This window comes from Adiantum capillus-veneris, chromosome 13 (assembly GCF_014529385.1).
Source record: "Adiantum capillus-veneris isolate H3 chromosome 13, ASM1452938v2, whole genome shotgun sequence".
In the NCBI taxonomy this organism is placed as follows: Eukaryota; Viridiplantae; Streptophyta; class Polypodiopsida; order Polypodiales; family Pteridaceae; genus Adiantum; species Adiantum capillus-veneris.
The window spans coordinates 73,858,219-73,878,140 of record NC_140943.1 but is presented as its reverse complement, the minus strand read 5'-3'; the positions used below and the strand labels follow the sequence as shown (position 1 = coordinate 73,878,140).

Sequence of the window (19,922 nt, the reverse complement as noted above, 5' to 3'; positions counted from 1 at the left end):
ATTAAATAGAACGGAACAGGCAAACCTTCAAAGAAAGACCCAACAGAACAATTGTATCAACTCCCCTCCAATAGCATCCATACAAACAGAGGATACATGGTTAGGTGGCATGGATTTACGCACTATGCTGCAGCTTGCCGATGGCATCACCGAGCATACATTAGTGGACACTGGGACAAGAGCAAATGTTGTGGTAACAAAATGTTGTAACATGCACATACTTCGTTCCCATGCACTCTAACACATGTTCGTATGGGGCGACTCACTCTAGGAAGGGGGGAAAATGCAACAAGATCATCATTTTGTATATATTAGCATCATTTCTTTTTCTTTTCTTTTCCTTTAACAATTTTTCAGAACCTTATAATTCTTAGCAGGCATAATCAAGAGCCATATTGATACATCTAAATGCCAGGTTAAGAATATGTATGTATGAGAGATTACACTAATTTTGGCAAATTAATAATAATTATAACTAATTTCTCTTTATTAAAAAGCTAAAAATAATAGATAATTTAAAAAAAATCAATAAGTTGAGCCAAGAAAGTCGAAATTGACTTTTGAAAACAAACATCGAAACTTCAAAGCAAGGGCTTTGAACATGGCAAATATGGAAAGATTCGGCACACGACAGATTTTGGGGTAACTTCTAAAGGATCAAAACTGCAAATTAAAGGCCATTTGTCGACTGAATATCACAATGAAGAACGGTTCAAACTGTAGGTGATATGAACAACAAGATATGATCAATGGAGGTAAGTATTAATGGGGCAGTCCGGGTAGATTGGGAACATATAGCCAAATGGGACAACATAAGCTCATTTGCATTCAGAGAGAGAGAGAGAGAGAGAGAGAGAGCCACAAAAGCATAGGATTTTCCGCTTTGTTTCTGTCCGCTGCGACCACCTCGATAGCTCTTACTTACACCAGATTCGACAGGTATGATCATTAACCCTACAAGAACATTTATGTATGCCCCATACTGCACAAACAATACCAAAACAACAGATCAGAGCATATCAAAGTTGCGAAATCTACAAATTTTCAAGGCTAATGGAGGACTTCGAAACTCACCCAAAACAAAAACTTTTCAACAACAGACCCCTGGTAACTGGTAGAATCAATGGGTGCAAAAACAATTGCAAAAGGTGGTGGAACATGGATCGCGATCCATGTTCTCCAAACCCTAAAATTAGAAAAATTTGCATAGTAGCATCCCCATGTGGCCAAGAAAACCCTCCACTAACTGGTAGAATCAATGGGTGCAAAAACAATTGCAAAAGGTGGTGGAACATGGATCGCGATCCATGTTCCCCAAACCCTAAAATTAGAAAAATCTGCACAGTAGCATCCCCATGTGGCCAGGAAAACCCTCCACTAGTTGGAATTTCAAAATGCTTCCCAACATGGATCGCGATCCATGTACCTTGATGATAAAGTCAGGGCAAGAGTCGTTCACTAGATGGGGGATGCAAAAGTATGTTTGACCATGTAGAAATAGTCACCAATAGGGCTTTTAAAATCATCAAACCCTCATGGTTTGTTGCTTTCAATCTGCAAATGGTCATTTGACAGTAATCAAAGGAGAAATGGTCTGTTTCCAACAAAAAACTTATGGAGTAGGGTCAAGAAGAATATGAAGCTACTCCACTGGCCAGAGCAGCAATTGGAACTTCTTAGGGCTCTATTCCAAAGCCAACTGAAGCAGAAGGGAGACCGGAAGAAAGTGAAAGACAAGCATCAAGGAGATGTAACATTAAAGGTATAATTGTGGTCAAAACAAAGCAAAATAGTACCTGCAAAGTTGTGCAGATTGCTTGGACCAATTTCCCCTTTCAGATAGATTTAGAAACTAATGAAAATTGGTGGGGAGCTAAGCAAGGCTGTGCTTTTCAAACACAAATCATCCAGAATCAAGGCAACAACAGATGTCAGTCAAAGGAAGTGCCCAGAAGTGGTTTCAAAAAACCAATATGGTCAAGACGGGGAAAACATGGCCATAAAATGAAAAACTGAGTAAACATAAGAGAATTATGTCCAAATTTGAAAATATTTCACCAATGTGCCAAGAAGACCTATAGGAACATGTGTGCAAGAGGTTGTATCAAAATCCCCAACATAGATCATGATCCATGTACCTTTTTGCTGAACCAAAGAAAAATTCATACCATATGGCCCAGTATATTCAACAAAGCCTAGCCATGAAGTTTCAAATCATTTGGATTCCAAAATCCACATCAAAATGCCAAATTTCTCTAAGTCTGAGGATGATTTTCAAAAATTGACCTAAGTACCAAACCAATGATCCAAATTCCAAATTTTTTGGACCAAGGCACCATCTTGATGAGCCCTACTAGCTGGTATCATCAGATCTTCAATATGTTACCAAACATGGATCACTATCCATGTTCCTCAAACCCTAAGTGACCAGAGATATTTTCACAGTAGCATCCCCGTGTGACTAGGAACAACCTCCACTAGTTGAAATTGCCAGATGCTTCCCAACATGGATCGTGATCCATGTACCTTTTTGCCAGAATTCATATGTTACCTTATGCCCTTGTGTCTATAGTAATCATAGATGCACTGGTGAAATTTGATCAAGTTTGGGATAGTTTTGACAAAGTTATACTCATTTTTCATTTTATGGTCAAAGTTTGTGCTTTCTTCAATTTTCCGATAGTTTTGATCATTTGCTAAATCCTATTTCCAATCAAAAACTGACCTCAGGATGCTTTGAAGGAAAGCACAAAGGGAGTGGAGAGAACCACCATATGAGATCATAGATATATCCTCAAATGAGAAGGCCCATATCACTGAGCAGGTGCTCGAAGCAATACCGGCCAATATATTCATCGGAATATTTCAAGCAACGGATGGAGAGATAGTAAAGACCACCATCTTTCCAAGGGAATTGTGGACACTACACCAGAAGTCCAAAGTGCAAGCAGGGGCCAGGTGCCTACAGTTGGATAGCTTTCTACGACTACCGCCATGGGGAACGTATTTCAGAAGGGTTGATGAACTCATAAGCTCAATTCAATACAATGGGGAAGCCACCCCGACTGACAAAGGTGAAGCGACAGTCAAAGTTAAAATCACTGCAGAAATAATCAATAAAGGTCTCCATCTGCAACGGGAAACACACAACCTATTGCAAAAAACAAAAGCAATAGATAATGACAAAGCCTTTCTGAAACAAAGAGGACACAAACTGACATATCAAGATTTGATCTACTAAAAAATAGAATTGCCGTTGCGCCTCATATTGCAACACTTCTAAGTACAAAAGCCACCAAGATACACTGAACTGTTGTTGCACATGGTAGTGGTAATAGCAATGGGGTTAGCAGAACGAAGAGTGGTCAGCTGTGACTTTGGCAACTACCTCCTCCACAACAGTGGATGCAAATCTTAAGGGTAGCCAAAAGAGGAATCCCTACATGAACGCAAGACCAGTGCTGACTCGAATCGCCTACCAAACATTGGGAATGATTGCTGATCTACCACCTCGGGGGATTCACTATTAGTAATGGAGGGATTTCACCTGCGTGCATCCAAATTAGAGAAACCCCCTATATACGATATCTTACATATTGACATACCCCCCTACATACGGACAAGATTTGGACGTTCTCACAATGAGCCACCCCCCCTCATACGGATTTCGTACGAAATGTAATGACCCACTATTTTATGCATACTAGTAACATGACAATTTAGAAGCACATGACATATAACCTCGTGATTGAGGTCCTGAGCTCGATATTGACTAAGTGCATGAGTGTGAGCCTTGAGGATTTTGCTTAAACAAAAAGACCTAACTGAAGAGGAAGAGGAATGTGGATAGATTGCATCCAATTGAGTGTAGAAAGACCCCCTAGTAGGGAAGAAAAAACATATCTTCAAGATTAAAAGACTTCTCTTTGGGCTTAGCGATGAAAAAACAAATCATTAACAAACTACAACTTCTTTGGAGTAGAGATGAAAACAATTCTACCATTACTATTTAACAAACTAATTGGATACTAGTGAGCCACGTGCCAACCAAAGATTCCTTACTATTCTTGTGCAAAGCTTCTCACACACTAGCAAGCGTCTTGTTGGCCTACCATGGATAGTGCATATCCTATAGTAATCTGTGAAGCAAGGAGCTTATGACACCTCCTCAATCTATCCACCTCCTTGTCCTTCCCTCCATAGTAACATCTTCTTCACTCTCTCCATCCTCATTGTACTACATTTCAACTTGGGATTTTTGTTCTGCAAACAAATTAAGAGGGCATATTCACTCCATAAAATAAAGAGGAGAAGCTTCAGCCTAGCTAGTGGTAGGATGACCATGTGGCAACTGGAGGCAAGTGCAACGGAGCAAGTAGTGGACAAGATGGCAAGCATCCCAAGCACGGAGGCGGGAATCCCTACTACTTTATATGGCCTCAAGCTGCTCTCCATATAAGCTAGCTTCTTGCAACACTTCGAGCATGCAACCACCTTGACACGACCTGTCAAAGCTGACCAAGCTCCATCTTAACAGCATCAACCTGCCTGACTTTTACCAATATTGTAAGCAAGACCTCATGCATTTCTGAACCTAGCTTGGAGCTAAAGCCAGATAAAGAATCAACAAACAAACAACTGGGCTTCATGATATTTTGTTAAATCACCCAAAGTTTGCAATACGTCAAGAAGTAGCAACTCATCAATATGTGACCCTTGAGCCAAAACTGACAGCAGCAGCTCAGAAGCTTTATTGGGTAAATGAGCCTCTAAAAGTGTGGTGCAGACCTCAATGTGAGAAAATCCAACATTTAAGAAATCAGTGCTGATCACATCCACATCCTTATTGTGCCCTCTTGTGACAACCATTGTAGCGAAGTATCGTATACTTTTGAATCAGGCACAAAACCCCGCCTTCTCGCCTTTTGGTAGATTTTCATAGCTTTTTGGGGCAGGTTGATCTTTTGCAATACGTTTAGCAAGAGACAGATGCACATTATGCAAGGAACATAGACACGAGGTCTACTAGAGGTCACTTTTGTTGGTGGTGCAGTGTCTTGGACTCTCATTGAGAGCAATGTACGACCTTATCTACCACAAAAATTAAGTCTGATACAATTATAGAAGCCATATATATAATATACATATAGGTGTATATATATATATATATATATATATATATATTTATATTTATATTTATATTTATATATATAAAAGTACCCAATCCAAGGGTCTATTTGAAGGGAGGTTTTGTGTACGCTTTATGTGTCCCTCTGGTTTTTTGTGAGTGCATATTTATAAATATACATACATACATACATGAATGCATACATAGGGATCTGTGTGTGTGACGTCAGTTTTAAGCAACCAGCATCTCGTACATAGCAACAACAGCTTGAATTTATTTCGAATGTCTATGAGACAATATTTTTCAATCTCTTTTTTTTTCCCGGCTTCCTCAACTTGGCATGTCTGCTAGTTAGTAGAGACCGAGCAAATACAACATGACATCAAAAGCACGATACCTACATATAGATATCGACCAAGCATTTTCCACAATGACAGCTGACAATTAGACATCTGCTCTCCTACAAAACATTTTTGAGTGCAATAAGTAAATAAAACATTTCCACTACAGCAACTTGGATGGATTTACCTCTTTGCGGTTGCTGGGGGCCAGAGGCAAGACTGACTTTTCTCTCCTTTTTTTCCGCCTCTAGAAGTATGATCTTAGCTACCAGCTCTCCCGTAAATCCCCTGTCAATCCAACCAGATGCCAACACATTCACTAGTGAGGTATAAGGTTCCCGACTCCTTCGTGATCCATTCAGACATCTAATGGCCTCTGCTGCAGCACTTGATACAAGTGGCTCAGAACTCCACACTGTCCACAACAGATTTCGAGATTTCCACAATTCACATACCAACCTGCTCTTCCCCCAACCACTAGACTGGAAAAGGCCAGCAGTCGGAGCATAGCCATACCCTTGCATTATGCACGTCAAAGCCTGATGTATAGTGGAGACATTGTCCAGGTTGTGGAATTCCAAGTTAAACGCCTTTTCTAAAGAGCATGAAAAAAAGAAAACATCAAAGAGCAAGGGGCGGAAAGCTTTCCTTATCTCCAGTCAGTCGGCTTACTTGTGGTACTCAAATTATCAGGTTCTATCCACTGTTTTTTTTTGGGTAAGCATGAAAATAGAGAATGAAGCAAGATGAGAGGTGCATTTCAATCAGCAAATCCCTACTCATAGATACAGACAGAACATTACCTTCTGGTTCGTCAGATATGAGAGCGTGCACGACCTCGAGTCACATAACAAATTTCTCTCTCCACAACTCCGATTCTGAGAGTGCCGATGGATATTGTCGTATGTAAAGGCGGTCAAGACCTGTAGGCGGCGAAAGGGTAAAATGCTTTTCCCCTGCAATAACCGCATAAAGATTTTCATACTGATCTTTATGGAAAGAGGTGACAGCTTTTTCATTGCGAATCCAAGGATTTGCCACTTTCGGTAAGCACCCTAATGCTTCTGTTGCCCATGGGAGATGGGTTTCTGTATCTGCAGAAAGAACATTATATTCTGTTACAAAACAGCCATTTTGCTCTTGTGCATAGACCACTCCATTTCCGATCTCAGAATGTAGTATCATGTCTAAAGCTGTCGGAAATGGCACACAATCTACATGCGCACTCACAAACCAAGCCCGGTCCGGATTCTCCTCCATTGGCTTGATACCACACACATCAGAAGCAGCCTTAGTGACTCGTGCCCTCTACGACGAGTGTCCGGACATCCTTATACAAACTCAAAGCATTCACTACAGATAATAAGTGAAGGCCAATATTAATATCTCCTTTGCCATTTGAGGTAGCTATGATGTTATCCGATGCAGTCGATATGGCATCCCAGGCATTTCTAACTTGCTCTCCACTAGATGGACTATTAGAAACAGAAGCAACCTTAGTGCTTTCCTCATCGTCCTTCTTGGCATCCTCCTTTTCAACACTTAAAATAGCAGGAAATTTTTTGACATTCATGAACTAGTCTTGCCTCGTCTTCTTGAGAAGTTCCATTACATGCAGAATTTTATTTTAGACAGAACTTACAAAGGCAACACCAAGCACAAATTATACATACAGAAAGGATTCCATCTCTCTCTCTCTCTCTCTCTCTCTCTCTCTCTCTCTCTCTCTCTCTCTCTCTCTCTCTCTCTCTCTCTCTCTCTCTCTCTCTCTTTTTTTCCCCCAAAAACGACACAGTATAATCTAAAACTCCAAGAGATCAGTTACATAAAGCACATTGATCAAAGGACAATGCATAGCTACATTTACAAGCCTTGCAAGGTCTGAATAATGGTGTTATGCCATGGGTCAGCCAGATGGGTAAACAGGTTGTCAACAGGGCTCTTTTCCTGTAATGTTGTGCTGGATCACAAAGCCGAGGAAGGCCAGCATAGCAAGCCAGCCATTTGCAATCTCCTTCTCCTTGTATTCCGGAGAAGTAGGGAAGTTGAAGGGGTTGAAGATGCCTCCAGGGTATCCAACCCTTAGGGTTGAATGGATCGGCATTCACACTAACAGGGGATGCCAGACCGGGGAGCCATTCGCCTTTCTTTGCCTCGACCTTGAACGACTTGCATAGAGACGAAGAAGGGCAGGAAACGCCCAATGTCGCCCCCGAGTCCAACATCACAGAGGTGCCACATATAGAGAGAGAGAGAGAGAGAGAGAGAAGTCACGAGCAGAGAGAACGAGAGGGGGCCCGAGAGTAAAAAACCTAGGTTTAGTGTAATCCCACCTACAAATTTTGAAATTTACCTCTAAATTATATTTTTGAAGGTGAGAAAACCTACAAAATTTTGAACAAATTAGTGTCATTTGGTGTAAAAACCTTCAAATTTTGTCAATTGACCTTTGTTGTTTCACATATATAGGTTTGCCAAGTTTTTGGAAAAAGTTTTTTTTGAGCACTGTGTTGGAGGCAATGTTCTCCTTTTGCGTGGAAGGGTCGTGGATGCCCTCCACGGGTACGCCCTCACTTTGCATCGTATCCTGCTTCCAAACAGTGAATGCGACCCCGGTACGATTCCACCTGGAAAAACAAAAAAAAATGCAAGGAAAGAGGAAGCAAAATCGGCATGAAGAGATGAAAATTTGAACTTTTTTCCATAAAGGTGGGGTAAAAACCCACTCTTTCTCTCAATAGAGGCTATTGACTCCCCCCCCCTCCCTCCCTAAAAAGGGGTCTTTCAAAAAATGTGCTTACATTCTCTCTCTCCTCTTTACTCTCTCTAAGGCTGCTACATCTACTCGCTCTCCCCTTTAGCTATGAACCCTACATCTCCTTATTCAAGCCCACTTTTCCCTCCAAATACCCCTTGCAACAGATGTTTGAAAAGTCCCTTCTCCATTGATCACTCAGCCTTACCTTTACACCTCTGCAAACATCAATAGATCTATTGCATTAGATACTTCTAAGGTATCTTTATCAACACCTCCCTTCTCCATTGATCACTCAGCCTCACCTTCACACCTCTATGGAAAGCTACAGATCTGCAACACAATTGTTTAAGCTATGGATCTGAAGGGTGTAGAGAGGGAGAAAGACATACCATGGTAACAGAGGGTGAGGCACAGGAGGGAAGCTTCAGAAGGAAGGGATGCTGTCAGCGTGAGGAAGATGGCGTCTTGGGTAGTGGTAGAGATATGGAAGAAGACTTTCTTTCTCTCTCAGAACTCGCCAGGGACCGAACATTTGGGACAAGGAAGTTGCAACAACTGCACAACTCAGGCGAGAGCAAGCGTGTGGTATGAATAGCTCTTAAGTTTAAGGCTCTTTGTTTTCATCTGCCCAGAGTGTCCGTGCGCGCGATATTTTCCACTTAAAGGCATAGGGTAAAGGGGCCAATATAAGGCACCCTTAGTCTCTAGCCCTCTACATTGAAAGAATGGCCTCACTTGGTGAAACCTTTGTGATGTACGCGGTTGTAATGTACATCAAAGTACAATTGTAAATACATGATATGTGTAAACAAGGATCCAGATGAGAAGAAAGAGTTTGAAAAGCTACTAAACAATGCACGCACATGCAAAGATTGGGAAACTTATTATAGATTACAATGATTGGTATCGTGGGTGCAAGAGAAGCTCTTGATCATGCATTGGTGTTGCTACTGAGTTTGCATATGAAGAAGAAGAAGAGAAGAGTGACTTGGATGATGTGCAAGAAGACAACAATAAATAAAATGAGGGTGCAAATGTGGAGACAAAGCCTATGCAGATGGTGGTATTGATGATGATGATGTTGAAGAGGCTAATGAGGGTTTGAATGTCCAAGATAGTGATGCCTAGTGTCTATATAAAAGAAGATTAGTCAAGTTTATGGTAGCATCGACCCCAACAAATCTAGAAGCTTGTTGAACAAGTCTTAAAGATGTTAGCTAAGGGAGAGGACAGGGAGGTACCATATCTTCTCATTGGTATAGCTATCTTAGTTTGCTAGTGGAGTAAATCAACTCTTTGAAATGCCAAGAACAACACCCTCATGTGAAAGATTCTTTAATTGGCTTGTTAGGTCATGTGTCTTATGGCATAAGCACTTACCCCCCCCCCCTCGTGGGGTGGGTCCCCCCTTCCCTTATGCATACGGTACGAGCATGAAATAATGGGGGGCTACCCCTATTGTATACTCTTATGTTTGACCTCTAAAAACCCCCCTCTTGTACACTCACGTGATACCATACGGAAATACATAGTGAATCCCCTGGGTCTACCACCTGTAGAAGCACAAATAGATTTGATCCACAAATCCAAAAGAGCGGTAAAACCAGTAGCAGGACAATCCATAAGGCCAAAACTAGAGGTCAAACAAACAAGGCAGAGTGCAACACGAACTAACACTAATAGTGAGAAGACGGAGTCGGATGCACCGAACAGCGAGGAAGTTGGGTCTAAAGAAAAAGATACCCCTTCTGAAGACCAGTCTTCAAATGAGGAGCATGGGAGTGAGTTTTCCATGAGATATACAAGATTGTAGAAGAGAACATCCCGGGCGGTAGAGGCCATTCCAGTTACCCAAGCCAGAAGATCAATGAAAGAAGCACACATGCAAAGAGAAATAATCCGCCAACAGAAGCACGAGGAGAAAAGAAGTAAGGAAACAAAAGTGGACAATGAAAAATAAGAAGAAGAAGAAGCAGATGTCCCTTTACTACGTAGGCAATCAGTAGCTCTAGAACGGATCAAACAATACAAAAGACGGGAAGCGGAGGAGAATCTGAACATTGCCAGCAAAATGTAGCAACGGATTTAAAATGAGCTTAAACAAAAGATGGAGCAAAGAGAAAGAGAGGATGCAAAGCGGCCACACGTAGATGATCTCGATTCATCCGATGAATCTACTAAGTCCAAGGGAGAAGATGAAATCCAAGAAGAGAAGGGTGAGCAAGGCACACAGGACCAGCAAGAATATGATTTCAAATCATCAAAGGACAAAGAGTTACCTTCAAAGGCTGGAACAAAAAAAAGAGAAGAATTTGTAGATCTTCCAGACCAAGTGGCGGATAAAGTGCTAAGGCAAATCAAGAAAAAGAGACAACAATGCCAGAAACTACTAGAGCTCCAGCTGCTCTTGAAGTATTAAAAACAAAGGAAGGAATGACGGATGAGGCTGGAACCTTGGATCAGGGCCAAACAAGTCAAAGAAAGCCAAGATCACCTTGTTCGCAAGTGGTGGTAGACGAGGGAGCTGAAATGATAAGGTCGTTCGACATTGACGCACATTTAGACCAGATCAAGCTCCAATTCCAATGCCAAAGAGCTCTCTACAACTTGCACGAGATAGAGTTGGAAGACACCAATAAAGAGGCAACTAGAGCAGCTGAAAACACACTGCACCTACAAAACAAAATAGAAGAGTTGCAAAAGGTCCAGCTCTGCAAGTCCAATCAGAGCTGCAAAGGGAGCAAGAGAGTGCGGCCTATTACTACAAGGAGGTCCAGTAGTTTAATGAGGCCAACACAACTCTGTAGGTTGAGCAAAAATGACTAGAGGAAGAGCTGGTCAGAGAAAGAGAGCATAGTGAAAAGCTGCAAGAGTCCTACATGGTGATCAGCAAGACTCTGACCCAGCTTTTAGCCTTGCACGAGACACCGAGCTCCTCAAGCTTGACAGCTAGATCAAACTTGCTGAACAAAGAGGTCCAAGATCTAAAGGAGGCCCTTGCTCAAGAAAAATATGACAGACAAATCATGACAGCAGGGCATAGAGCACTGCAAAAAGTCAAAGACAAAGAGATTGAAGGTTTGAGAAAGCAGTTGGCAGAGGCATAGGGAGATTTGGAGGCTCTAAGGGCAACACAAACAAATCCCGAACAAACAGCCTGAGTGGAATTTGAACAGACAGGAGGAATTGAGCATTTCACCTTTGAAGCTCACCAAACAGATGTACCAAGTACAAGCACAGGAAAAGCAATGTAGGAATCTTTGATCCAACCGTGACATCCATCTCGGATTTGGCAAAAGAATAAATTTAGTGCTGGATCTCAGAAGTCAAAGACCCCACCCCACACACAAGGAGTACCTGCAATATGAGCTAAAAGTGTTGGAGTCAGCTGCCCTGCTCATGATCACTCCAGATAAAGTAGTGAAAAACCTTGGGCATAAGATGATCGCCCTTCCACTGATGCGGTAGGAGGCCAAATTATGGGGGGAAAAAAATCTACTTGCCCTTGAGCCAAACAACAGAGGGGATTACAGAGATGTTCTTGTCACTGCATTACAAATTTAGATTATCATTGACAATCAACCCCTTTGGCAAAAGAAATGGTTTGAGCAACGACCAACAGATGAAACATACTATAGGAATGCTCCGCAACATCTCAGGATGATCGACCCAACTTATTATCCCATCAACATACGGCGATCCTAGGACAACTTTTACTCTTGGCAAAGCAAAAGACCGGCAGTGTTGAACTACCCCATCATAGTAAAGCCAAGCAATAACAACCCCCCGTTAGAGAAGTATATGGTTCAAGACGCTCAGAGCGGTCATCAACATGATGAAGGAGATACCAGATCTCTCATGCCAGATGCTCGTGAAAATTGCCAAGATGCTAATCACCTGCATAACGGCATTCAATGATATAGAAGCAGCGGAGCATCCCTGGTAGGTTTTTATGGAAGGCACAAGAGGGCTCTACTGGAATATGGAGACAGAAATCCCAAGCAAAAATGTCATCATGGGGCTATATGATCGAGTCATGTTCCTGCCCTCCCACTACATGCAAACCTTTGAAGAGGCATTCATGACCGGATTCTTTGAGGTAGACTCCTCTATATTTAATCCCATGACCAAAGATATGCCAGCCCAACATATAGCCTATCACATCACTCTCAACAATAATCCTTTCAGAGAGCTGGTGACAAAAGTGAAGATCAAGGCAAGGGTTCAAAAGTTCAAGCACCTCACTTGGACGCTAGAAAAGAGACTGATCAATCACTAGAAGACAATCAAAGATAGATTGCACGAGGACGTGCAATGAATAGGAAGGGGGGAATGTTTGGTGGACACAACGGACTAACACGTAAAAGGCGGATGTACACCAAACCTTGTTGTACTCGCTCATTTTTTCAAAAGAAGCGGTGTAATTTTGCTAATAAGGATTCCCAATTGTAATATATTTTGTCATGCCCTTTTAGCCTCTCTAAGTTTACACCCCTTGTAAGCGGCCGAATGTCCGTGGGAAAGTCCCCTTAGCTCTTAAGTCAAAACCCTTAGTTTGGACTAACACATTATCATTATCTTGAAGAAGTGTTAAACGTTGACTGTGAAAGCTTCTTGTTGCTACAATTTGGAATCCGCTTTTTTCCTTGTTTGGGAATGAGAATTCAATTTCAAATAGCACATTGTGTTCTTGTCTCTTGCTCTACAATCTAAGCGTAGTCATTCTTGATTCTGATGTGGTTTAGGATGTCTTGTTTGTGAGCTAAATGCATTGATTTGAGGTCTTAAATGGTTGTTCTTTGATGTTTTGACCTTGACTAAGTGTTTCTACGCTTAAGGGGGACCTTCTGTTTCAGTTTTCTGCACATTATTTGTGATGGATAGTGATTTATGTGCCTTCCCAAATGACTGCAAAACTTGGTAGCATTGTACCCTTAGGTGTTGTAATACCTCTCCTTAAGTTTCATTGCATTCAAAATTTGTTTGAATGTTGAAAAGGCATGATGACATAGAGTGGTGAATCAGACATAGATGGATTTTCTAACTAGGAAGTGGTTGATTTGCTTTTGTCGTAGTATGAACAGCCCTCTGAGTTCACTTTGGTGAGATTGACACTCTCATTAAGTCTTCGTGCCCCATCCCGAGTCGCTTCCTTGCATATTGACATTATGTTAGTACAAAAAGCTATGCTGCAGACGTCCATCACGACAACCCGCTAAGAAGGCCTCATGTTTTGGGAATTTTTTTTCTTCTTCTTCTCAGTGGGGAGGAAGCCATAAGCCTTGAGCATTCAAATCCTAAGCTAAGCCTCCATAGCCCACCTAATCCTAATCCTAAGCCTTCTAATCCTAATTCTAAGCCTCCATAGCTAATTCTAATCATAAGCTAAGCTCCATAATCCACCTAATCCTAATACTGAGCCTTCTCTAACCAACCTTCCAAAGCCGTTTTAATCCTAAGCTTGCTAAGACACTCTAATCAAAGCTTCCATAGCCTAAGCTAATATCCATAAGCCATTCTAATCCCAATCTAAACACCATAATCCCACTTAAATACCATTAACCCACTCTAATCCTAAACTCCTAAGCCCGCTCTAATCAAACCCTCCTAAAGCCCATAGCTTGATCTCCATTGAGTTTCAAATCAAAAGCTCATCCCGATCTCCACTAAAGGAACAACAAAGGAGAGGAATATTATCAAGGCAAGCTTGGCAGGCCAATTAAGGCAAAGAGGAAAGCACCGTCATATTTAGTATTGTTATCATCGAATTTGACATTATCATCATCAAGTTTTATGAAGTTTGATTTTCTTTATTATCACCTGAATTAAGTCATGTTAAACCAATGTAAGGAGCTTAAACTCCTCAATTAACATTTAATTTAAGCAATGTTAATGTTAATTGTCCGCTTTGGGTAATCGACTTCAAAATCTTGTTCAAGCTGTCAGTTTTAAGCATTGTCTACATTAATTATGTCTGATGCAACACTCTTTCTCACACCTCTCACAGCCAGAGGCCCCGCGCCTCCCTGACTCACCTTTCGAACACAGATCCTCCGACATTCTTGGTGAACTCGACACGAAATGAGCCGGGGTGGGAGGTAAAGATGGAGATGCCACAACAATTGATGCAGTCTATTGAAGATTACAATTCCAATAGATTTGATAAAAATGTAGCAGTTGCAGATTTGCCAAAAATGCTACAATTGGTTTCAGGGATGCTTGCAAGAAGTGAAAGCCATGAAGATGAAAAAGCAGATTGATGACGCAGCCGTACATGAACAATGTGGTATTTTTCAAGGACATGATCTAGATGGACTCCTTGCATGCTATAAAGCAGAGATGAAGAGCCAAGGAATTCCAAAAGATCGGATGATTTTGACTTTTGAAGAAGTTGTAACCTCGGAGTTTAAAGATGAGGGTATTTGATCCAGGAGATTCTAAGGATCTTCAAAAGCAGGTTCAATATGGATGGTTACTTGGATATGCATTTTGGTTGCATACTATTTGATAAAAAAATAGCACACTTACATCAGAAATGTTTGATGCTGATTGATACAAGAAATGTATGCTCATGTGGGTATTATGTTGCTCCTCTATTGGGGCAATTTCTTATTATCCCTTTTGATCCTGGGGGCTACTAAAGTGCAACTTGTAGATTCAAGGATATCAGTTATTTTCTTGTAGCACGCTCCTTGGTACTAGGTTTTGCTTTTGGATTTATGCTATGAAGAAAAGAGTTTTGGATTTTGTGGTCACGATAAGCTTACACGGTTAGCTTTCAATTGAATTCTTTGGACAATTGATGAAGTATCTTCACATCTTTTGAGTTGGTTCTGTTGCCAGAACTTGAGAAGAAGGACTTGACGGCCATTCCGTGTGCAAACAAACTAAGGCATACTTGAGCTTAATAGAGTTCCCTAAATCGAGCTTGATGGTCAAGCCATGTGCATAATGAACTAGAGCACTTGAGTTTGGTGGGATTCACTAAACAGGTTTTTCATAATCGAGTGCTTTGGAGACACGACATATACAATTCAAAGATTTCAAATGGACAGCTACCAAATAATTGAGCTAGACCATTGATGATATAGTTTAAGCCTTATTTTGTTTTATATGTACTTATCAGTTATGCGATCTTGATGGGAAGCACCTTAAGGTGATTTATAGCAGATATAGATTGAAGACCGGTTGGCACAGACCGGAGGCTGTGCAGGTTCAGAGGGGGTGGATGTCGTGCATCTCCACTTACATGATGGGAAAATGAGAAAAAGGATGCAGATTAGGTTTATTTGAATCGAATATTCAACACTAATAAGGGCTTGATAACAAGCCAATTTGAAGCTAAAAGTATGCCAACAGATGCAGCTCTAAAGGACCAAAAGTTGTCTTGTTAATGCTAACAGTGAGTATGTTTGAAGTGTTCATATCTAGGAGTTTATTGATTAGAATTGCAGTACTTGAAGTGCTCTACTGGCATGTCTTTATGACTCGTCAATTGGAGCTACAAATAAGAAGTCTTGTCAGTTTGAAGGTTGATTTAGTAGCAGATCCGTACCGGATTGGGCAGCTGCTGCTGATAAAGGGTCAAAGATGATATGAATGCATGGGATGAAGTGCTCACTTTGAGGAGCATGTTGGTCTTTTTAGTTCATCAATCAGAGTTCAGCTTGTCAAGATATGGCTAGTTTAAGTTTCACCGGGGGGCAGTTTCATACCACTTTGGTCGCCCCGATCGGTTCTTCATCTGGGAGTTTTGAGCTTCAGCCAAGTTTTGGAAAATGGTATTTGTTCAGAATTTCATCTCTTGTAGTGCATTGATAGCTGGTGCTTTAGTTGAATTGTATTCCATGGCCGGCTAATGAAGAGCCATGATGAGCTAGTTTACGAAAGCACATCGAGTTCTTGATGAGCTTTGTGTGTCGACTGTGCTGTTAGGCAATTCCAAGGACGATGTACCTGCCATATATGGTGTGCCTTAAGCATTTGCAAAAGGGGACGGTTTCCCATAACCACCAAGTCCTTGATGAGCTCGCTATCTAAAACGTTGTCTCCTCGTGGAGTGCCTTAATTGATAGAAATGTCTAACAATGGCGGCATGGTCTTGGTTGACAGGGAACGTCATACTTGACACTCCCTTGGTTGACAATTAAACCCAATGTGGTGCATTTTATAAGCCGGCCACCGAAAGAACTCAAAGCATGGCCAACCAAGGTAAGAAAAAAAAGCTCAAGGTAATGTGAATAGGGAGGGGTAATGGTGGGCAACAACGAATCGAGCAAGGGAAGGGGAAGGATGAGCTCGCAAGGAGCAACACATGGCTCGGATGTCATTGCCAAAGAAACGAAAAAATCTCAGGATGACTTGGCGCTACAGTTGGGACCTGTTCTCGCCAGGTTTTGTGTAGTTCACCAATGCCATGCCATGTCATCAAGGGGCCGCGCCCACTAGCGATATCGCTAGTGGGTTGGCCATAAATAGCAAGGGAGGTTATCCATGCAAAGCAAGGTCGGCTTGTATAAAAAGATGAAGGAGGCCTCATTTTTTGGGGAGTTTTTCTTATTCTTCTTCTCAGTGGGGAGGAAGCCATAAGCCTTGAGCATTCAAATCCTAAGCTAAGCCTCCATAGCCCACCTAATCCGAATCCTAAGCCTTATAATCCTAATCCTAAGCCTCCATAACTAATTCTAATCATAAGCTAAGCTCCATGGCCCACCTAATCCTAATCCTAAGCCTTCTCTAACCAACCTTCCAAAGCCGTTTTAATCCTAAGCCTGCTAAGCCACTTTAATCAAAGCTTCCATAGCCGCTCCTAAGAAAAAATCGATGGCCATTCTAAGCCTAAGCTAATATCCATAAGACATTCTAATCCCAAGCTAAAGACCATAATCCCACTCTAATCCTAAATACCATTAACCCACTCTAATCCTAAACTCCTAAGCGTGCTCTAATCAAACCCTCCTTAAGCTTGTAAATTTATCTCCATTGAGTTTCAAACCAAAACTTGCTCATTCCGATCTCCATTAAAGGAAGAACGAAGGAGAGGAATATTATCAAGGCAAGCTTGGCATGCCAATTAAGGCAAAGGGGAAAGCACAATGGCATATTCAGTACTGTTATCATCAAATTCAACATTATCATCATTGAGTTTAATGAAGTTTGATTTTCTTTATTATCACCTGAATTAAGTCAGGTTAAACCAATGTAAGGAGTTTAAACTCCTCAATTAACATTTAATTTAAGCAGTGGTACTGTTAATTGTCCACTTTGGGTAATCCAGATTTAGAATCGTGTTCAAGCTGTTAGTTTTAAGCATTGTCTACATTAATTGTGTCTGCTGCAACACTCTTTCTCATGCCTCTCACAACTAGAGGCCACGCACCTTCTCGGCTCACCTTTCAAACACAAATCCCCCGAGAGTGTTTACCTACTTAAGACTCTAACACACTCACAATTTGCAATTATTTTTGGGCACCACCACAATTGGTGACAGCCAATCTGTATGTTTGATCTCATAGATAAACTCTGCCTCTTTGAGCTTATTTATACGTTTTCTTCATGAATGGCTTTTCATATTTATGTTTGCACTCAATTTTGGACATTCTTTTGGTGTTTCTATTGTGCTCTTGGGTTTCTTTTTTATTTGCTCTTTGAATTTGTGTTTAGAGAAGCTCATTTCAATGACTTTCACGTGATTTTGTCTCAAACATAGTCATCTGCTCCCACAAGCATAAGATATTGTGTTTTGCTCAATAATCAAGACAATGGTTTCTCTTGTCTGTTTTGTTGTTTTCTTTCTCTTTTTTCTTGATATCTTTGTTTTCTTCTCGATTTTTGATTTGGCAAATCAAAGAAGATTGCCTTGTTTTGTTTGATTTATCCTCATTTTCTAAGATACTTGATAGCTCATCCTCAACATCGTTCCCTAACTCCACTCCACAAATCTTGAAACTCCTCATCATCATTGTCACTAATATCTTGAATGGAAACTTTGTCTCAGCTACTTGATTGCATCTTATAGGAGATGACATCAATTTGTGGAGGCTCTTGTGTCCATCATTTGTGTAACTAGACTCCATTGAGATGGAACAATATTCTTCACCTCTGATTTTATCTCGTGTTCACCTATAAAAGACGGTAAAGACTTTACCATTTCAAGTTTACTCTTTGCAAATACTTAAGTCCTTGCATCCTTGTATAATGATTGTATGTCCCTGGGATAAATCTCATGGTCCATGTTCATTTTTGGGATTAGTGCTGACTATAAAGTAGCATTGCCATCTTTTCAATTTTTGATTGTTTTTCACAAGGATTATGGCCATGACACTTCCACTTCAGTATTTGACTGTATCTCTGGAGACTTGGCCTCATCCATTGTGTTTGCAACCACCCTTGTATCCAATGGTGTTCTGTTTTCCAGTTTAATTGGGTCACCTATTTTGTTTCCATTTTACAAGCTTTCATCCTCCTTTTCAGATATCGGCACTACTTGTTTTGGAATATTCAATATTTATCACTACATTTAGAGCTTGTGCTACCTCTATGATCCATCTACACATTTCCAATCGTTTTGTCTCAACTTTAGATGCAAATACATCAACCATCGTTGTTCTAATGTGTGGTTTCTTTTCATTCTCACCTTGTAGGCTTGCATCATGGCCTCATCATGGCATCCAAATTCTCATTCACTTTTTCTACTAAGACTGAACCACTCGATAAGTTTTTTGACACTTTCACTCGCTTAACCCTTCCTTTGTTTTCTTGTTTGCACTTAAGTTGTTCCCTTGTTTGGTGTAGTTTTGTCTCAAGGGTCATATTTTCCCTTATTATTTTTGCTTTCATTTTGTCTCTTTTTGCTTTTTGAGACTATCTTTGAGTACTTACTGTGTTAAGATTTCAAACTCAGTTTGTTCAAGAATTTTTGGCTCGTCTGCTACAAGCATATTTTTTGCATCTTCTTGAGCTCAAGCTTTAGTCACCACATTGATTGGAATTATTGACTCTAACTAAGATCCGCTTAAACAAGGCAAAACCCCAATGACATTCATAGTCGCTTTCCCCTTGTTATCTGAGTTCTTTGCATAGTGTTGGATCATGTGATCTTTTCCACAACCCTCACAAAACCCAAATATATTTGTTCTCTTACCTTTGTGTGGAAAAAAATTGTGCCCAATGGCTGGCTCCACATTCATAGCATGACCTTTTGGATGAGCAACTGATAGTGCCTCCATAGGCTATCATGTCCCTCTAGGTTTATGATTTTAGTTTTCTATAAACATGAGTATGTTTTTCCATTTTGTAATGTTTTCTCGTTGGTTAGCCACATATGAAGGTTATGTAGCCTTATTTGAGGTTTTCCAAAAAGGATAGAGGAATATAAGTCATTCATTCATGCTCTCTCCATGAGTCTCCATTGGCTCTTCATAATAGGAAGTTGGCAGCATCATTTATCAACTTGTGAGTGATTCTACTGGCTGCATATATTGAACAATGGCTCTATTGTATTGAGGTAAAGGTGGTTTTTGTCCTAACACATGTTTTGGTTTGTCTCCTCCTTGTGCTGCATTGTTAGGTCCTATCTAGTACCTCGGTGGTGGTGGTAGAAGTTGCACTACTGTAGGTTTCTATGGACTTTTCCTCATGTAATTCCTATTGTAAAAATACTCAATCTTGTCATAATTGGTATATATTTGCTCAA

The 19,922-nt window shown here is 40.9% G+C and overlaps 1 protein-coding gene across 1 annotated transcript; it reads right to left on the bottom strand.

Moving 5' to 3' along the window:
* Positions 1-664: 664 nt before the first annotated feature.
* LOC147444254 (uncharacterized) lies at positions 665-7,764 on the bottom strand. Its single transcript, XM_086526936.1, has 5 exons — positions 7,331-7,764; positions 6,436-6,563; positions 6,273-6,306; positions 5,657-6,064; positions 665-982 (listed from the first exon to the last, which is right to left on the bottom strand). The coding sequence occupies exons 1-5, from the start codon at positions 7,692-7,694 to the stop codon at positions 918-920; spliced, it is 999 nt and encodes a 332-aa protein (XP_086383062.1). The 5' UTR covers positions 7,695-7,764; the 3' UTR covers positions 665-917.
* Positions 7,765-19,922: the final 12,158 nt, after the last annotated feature.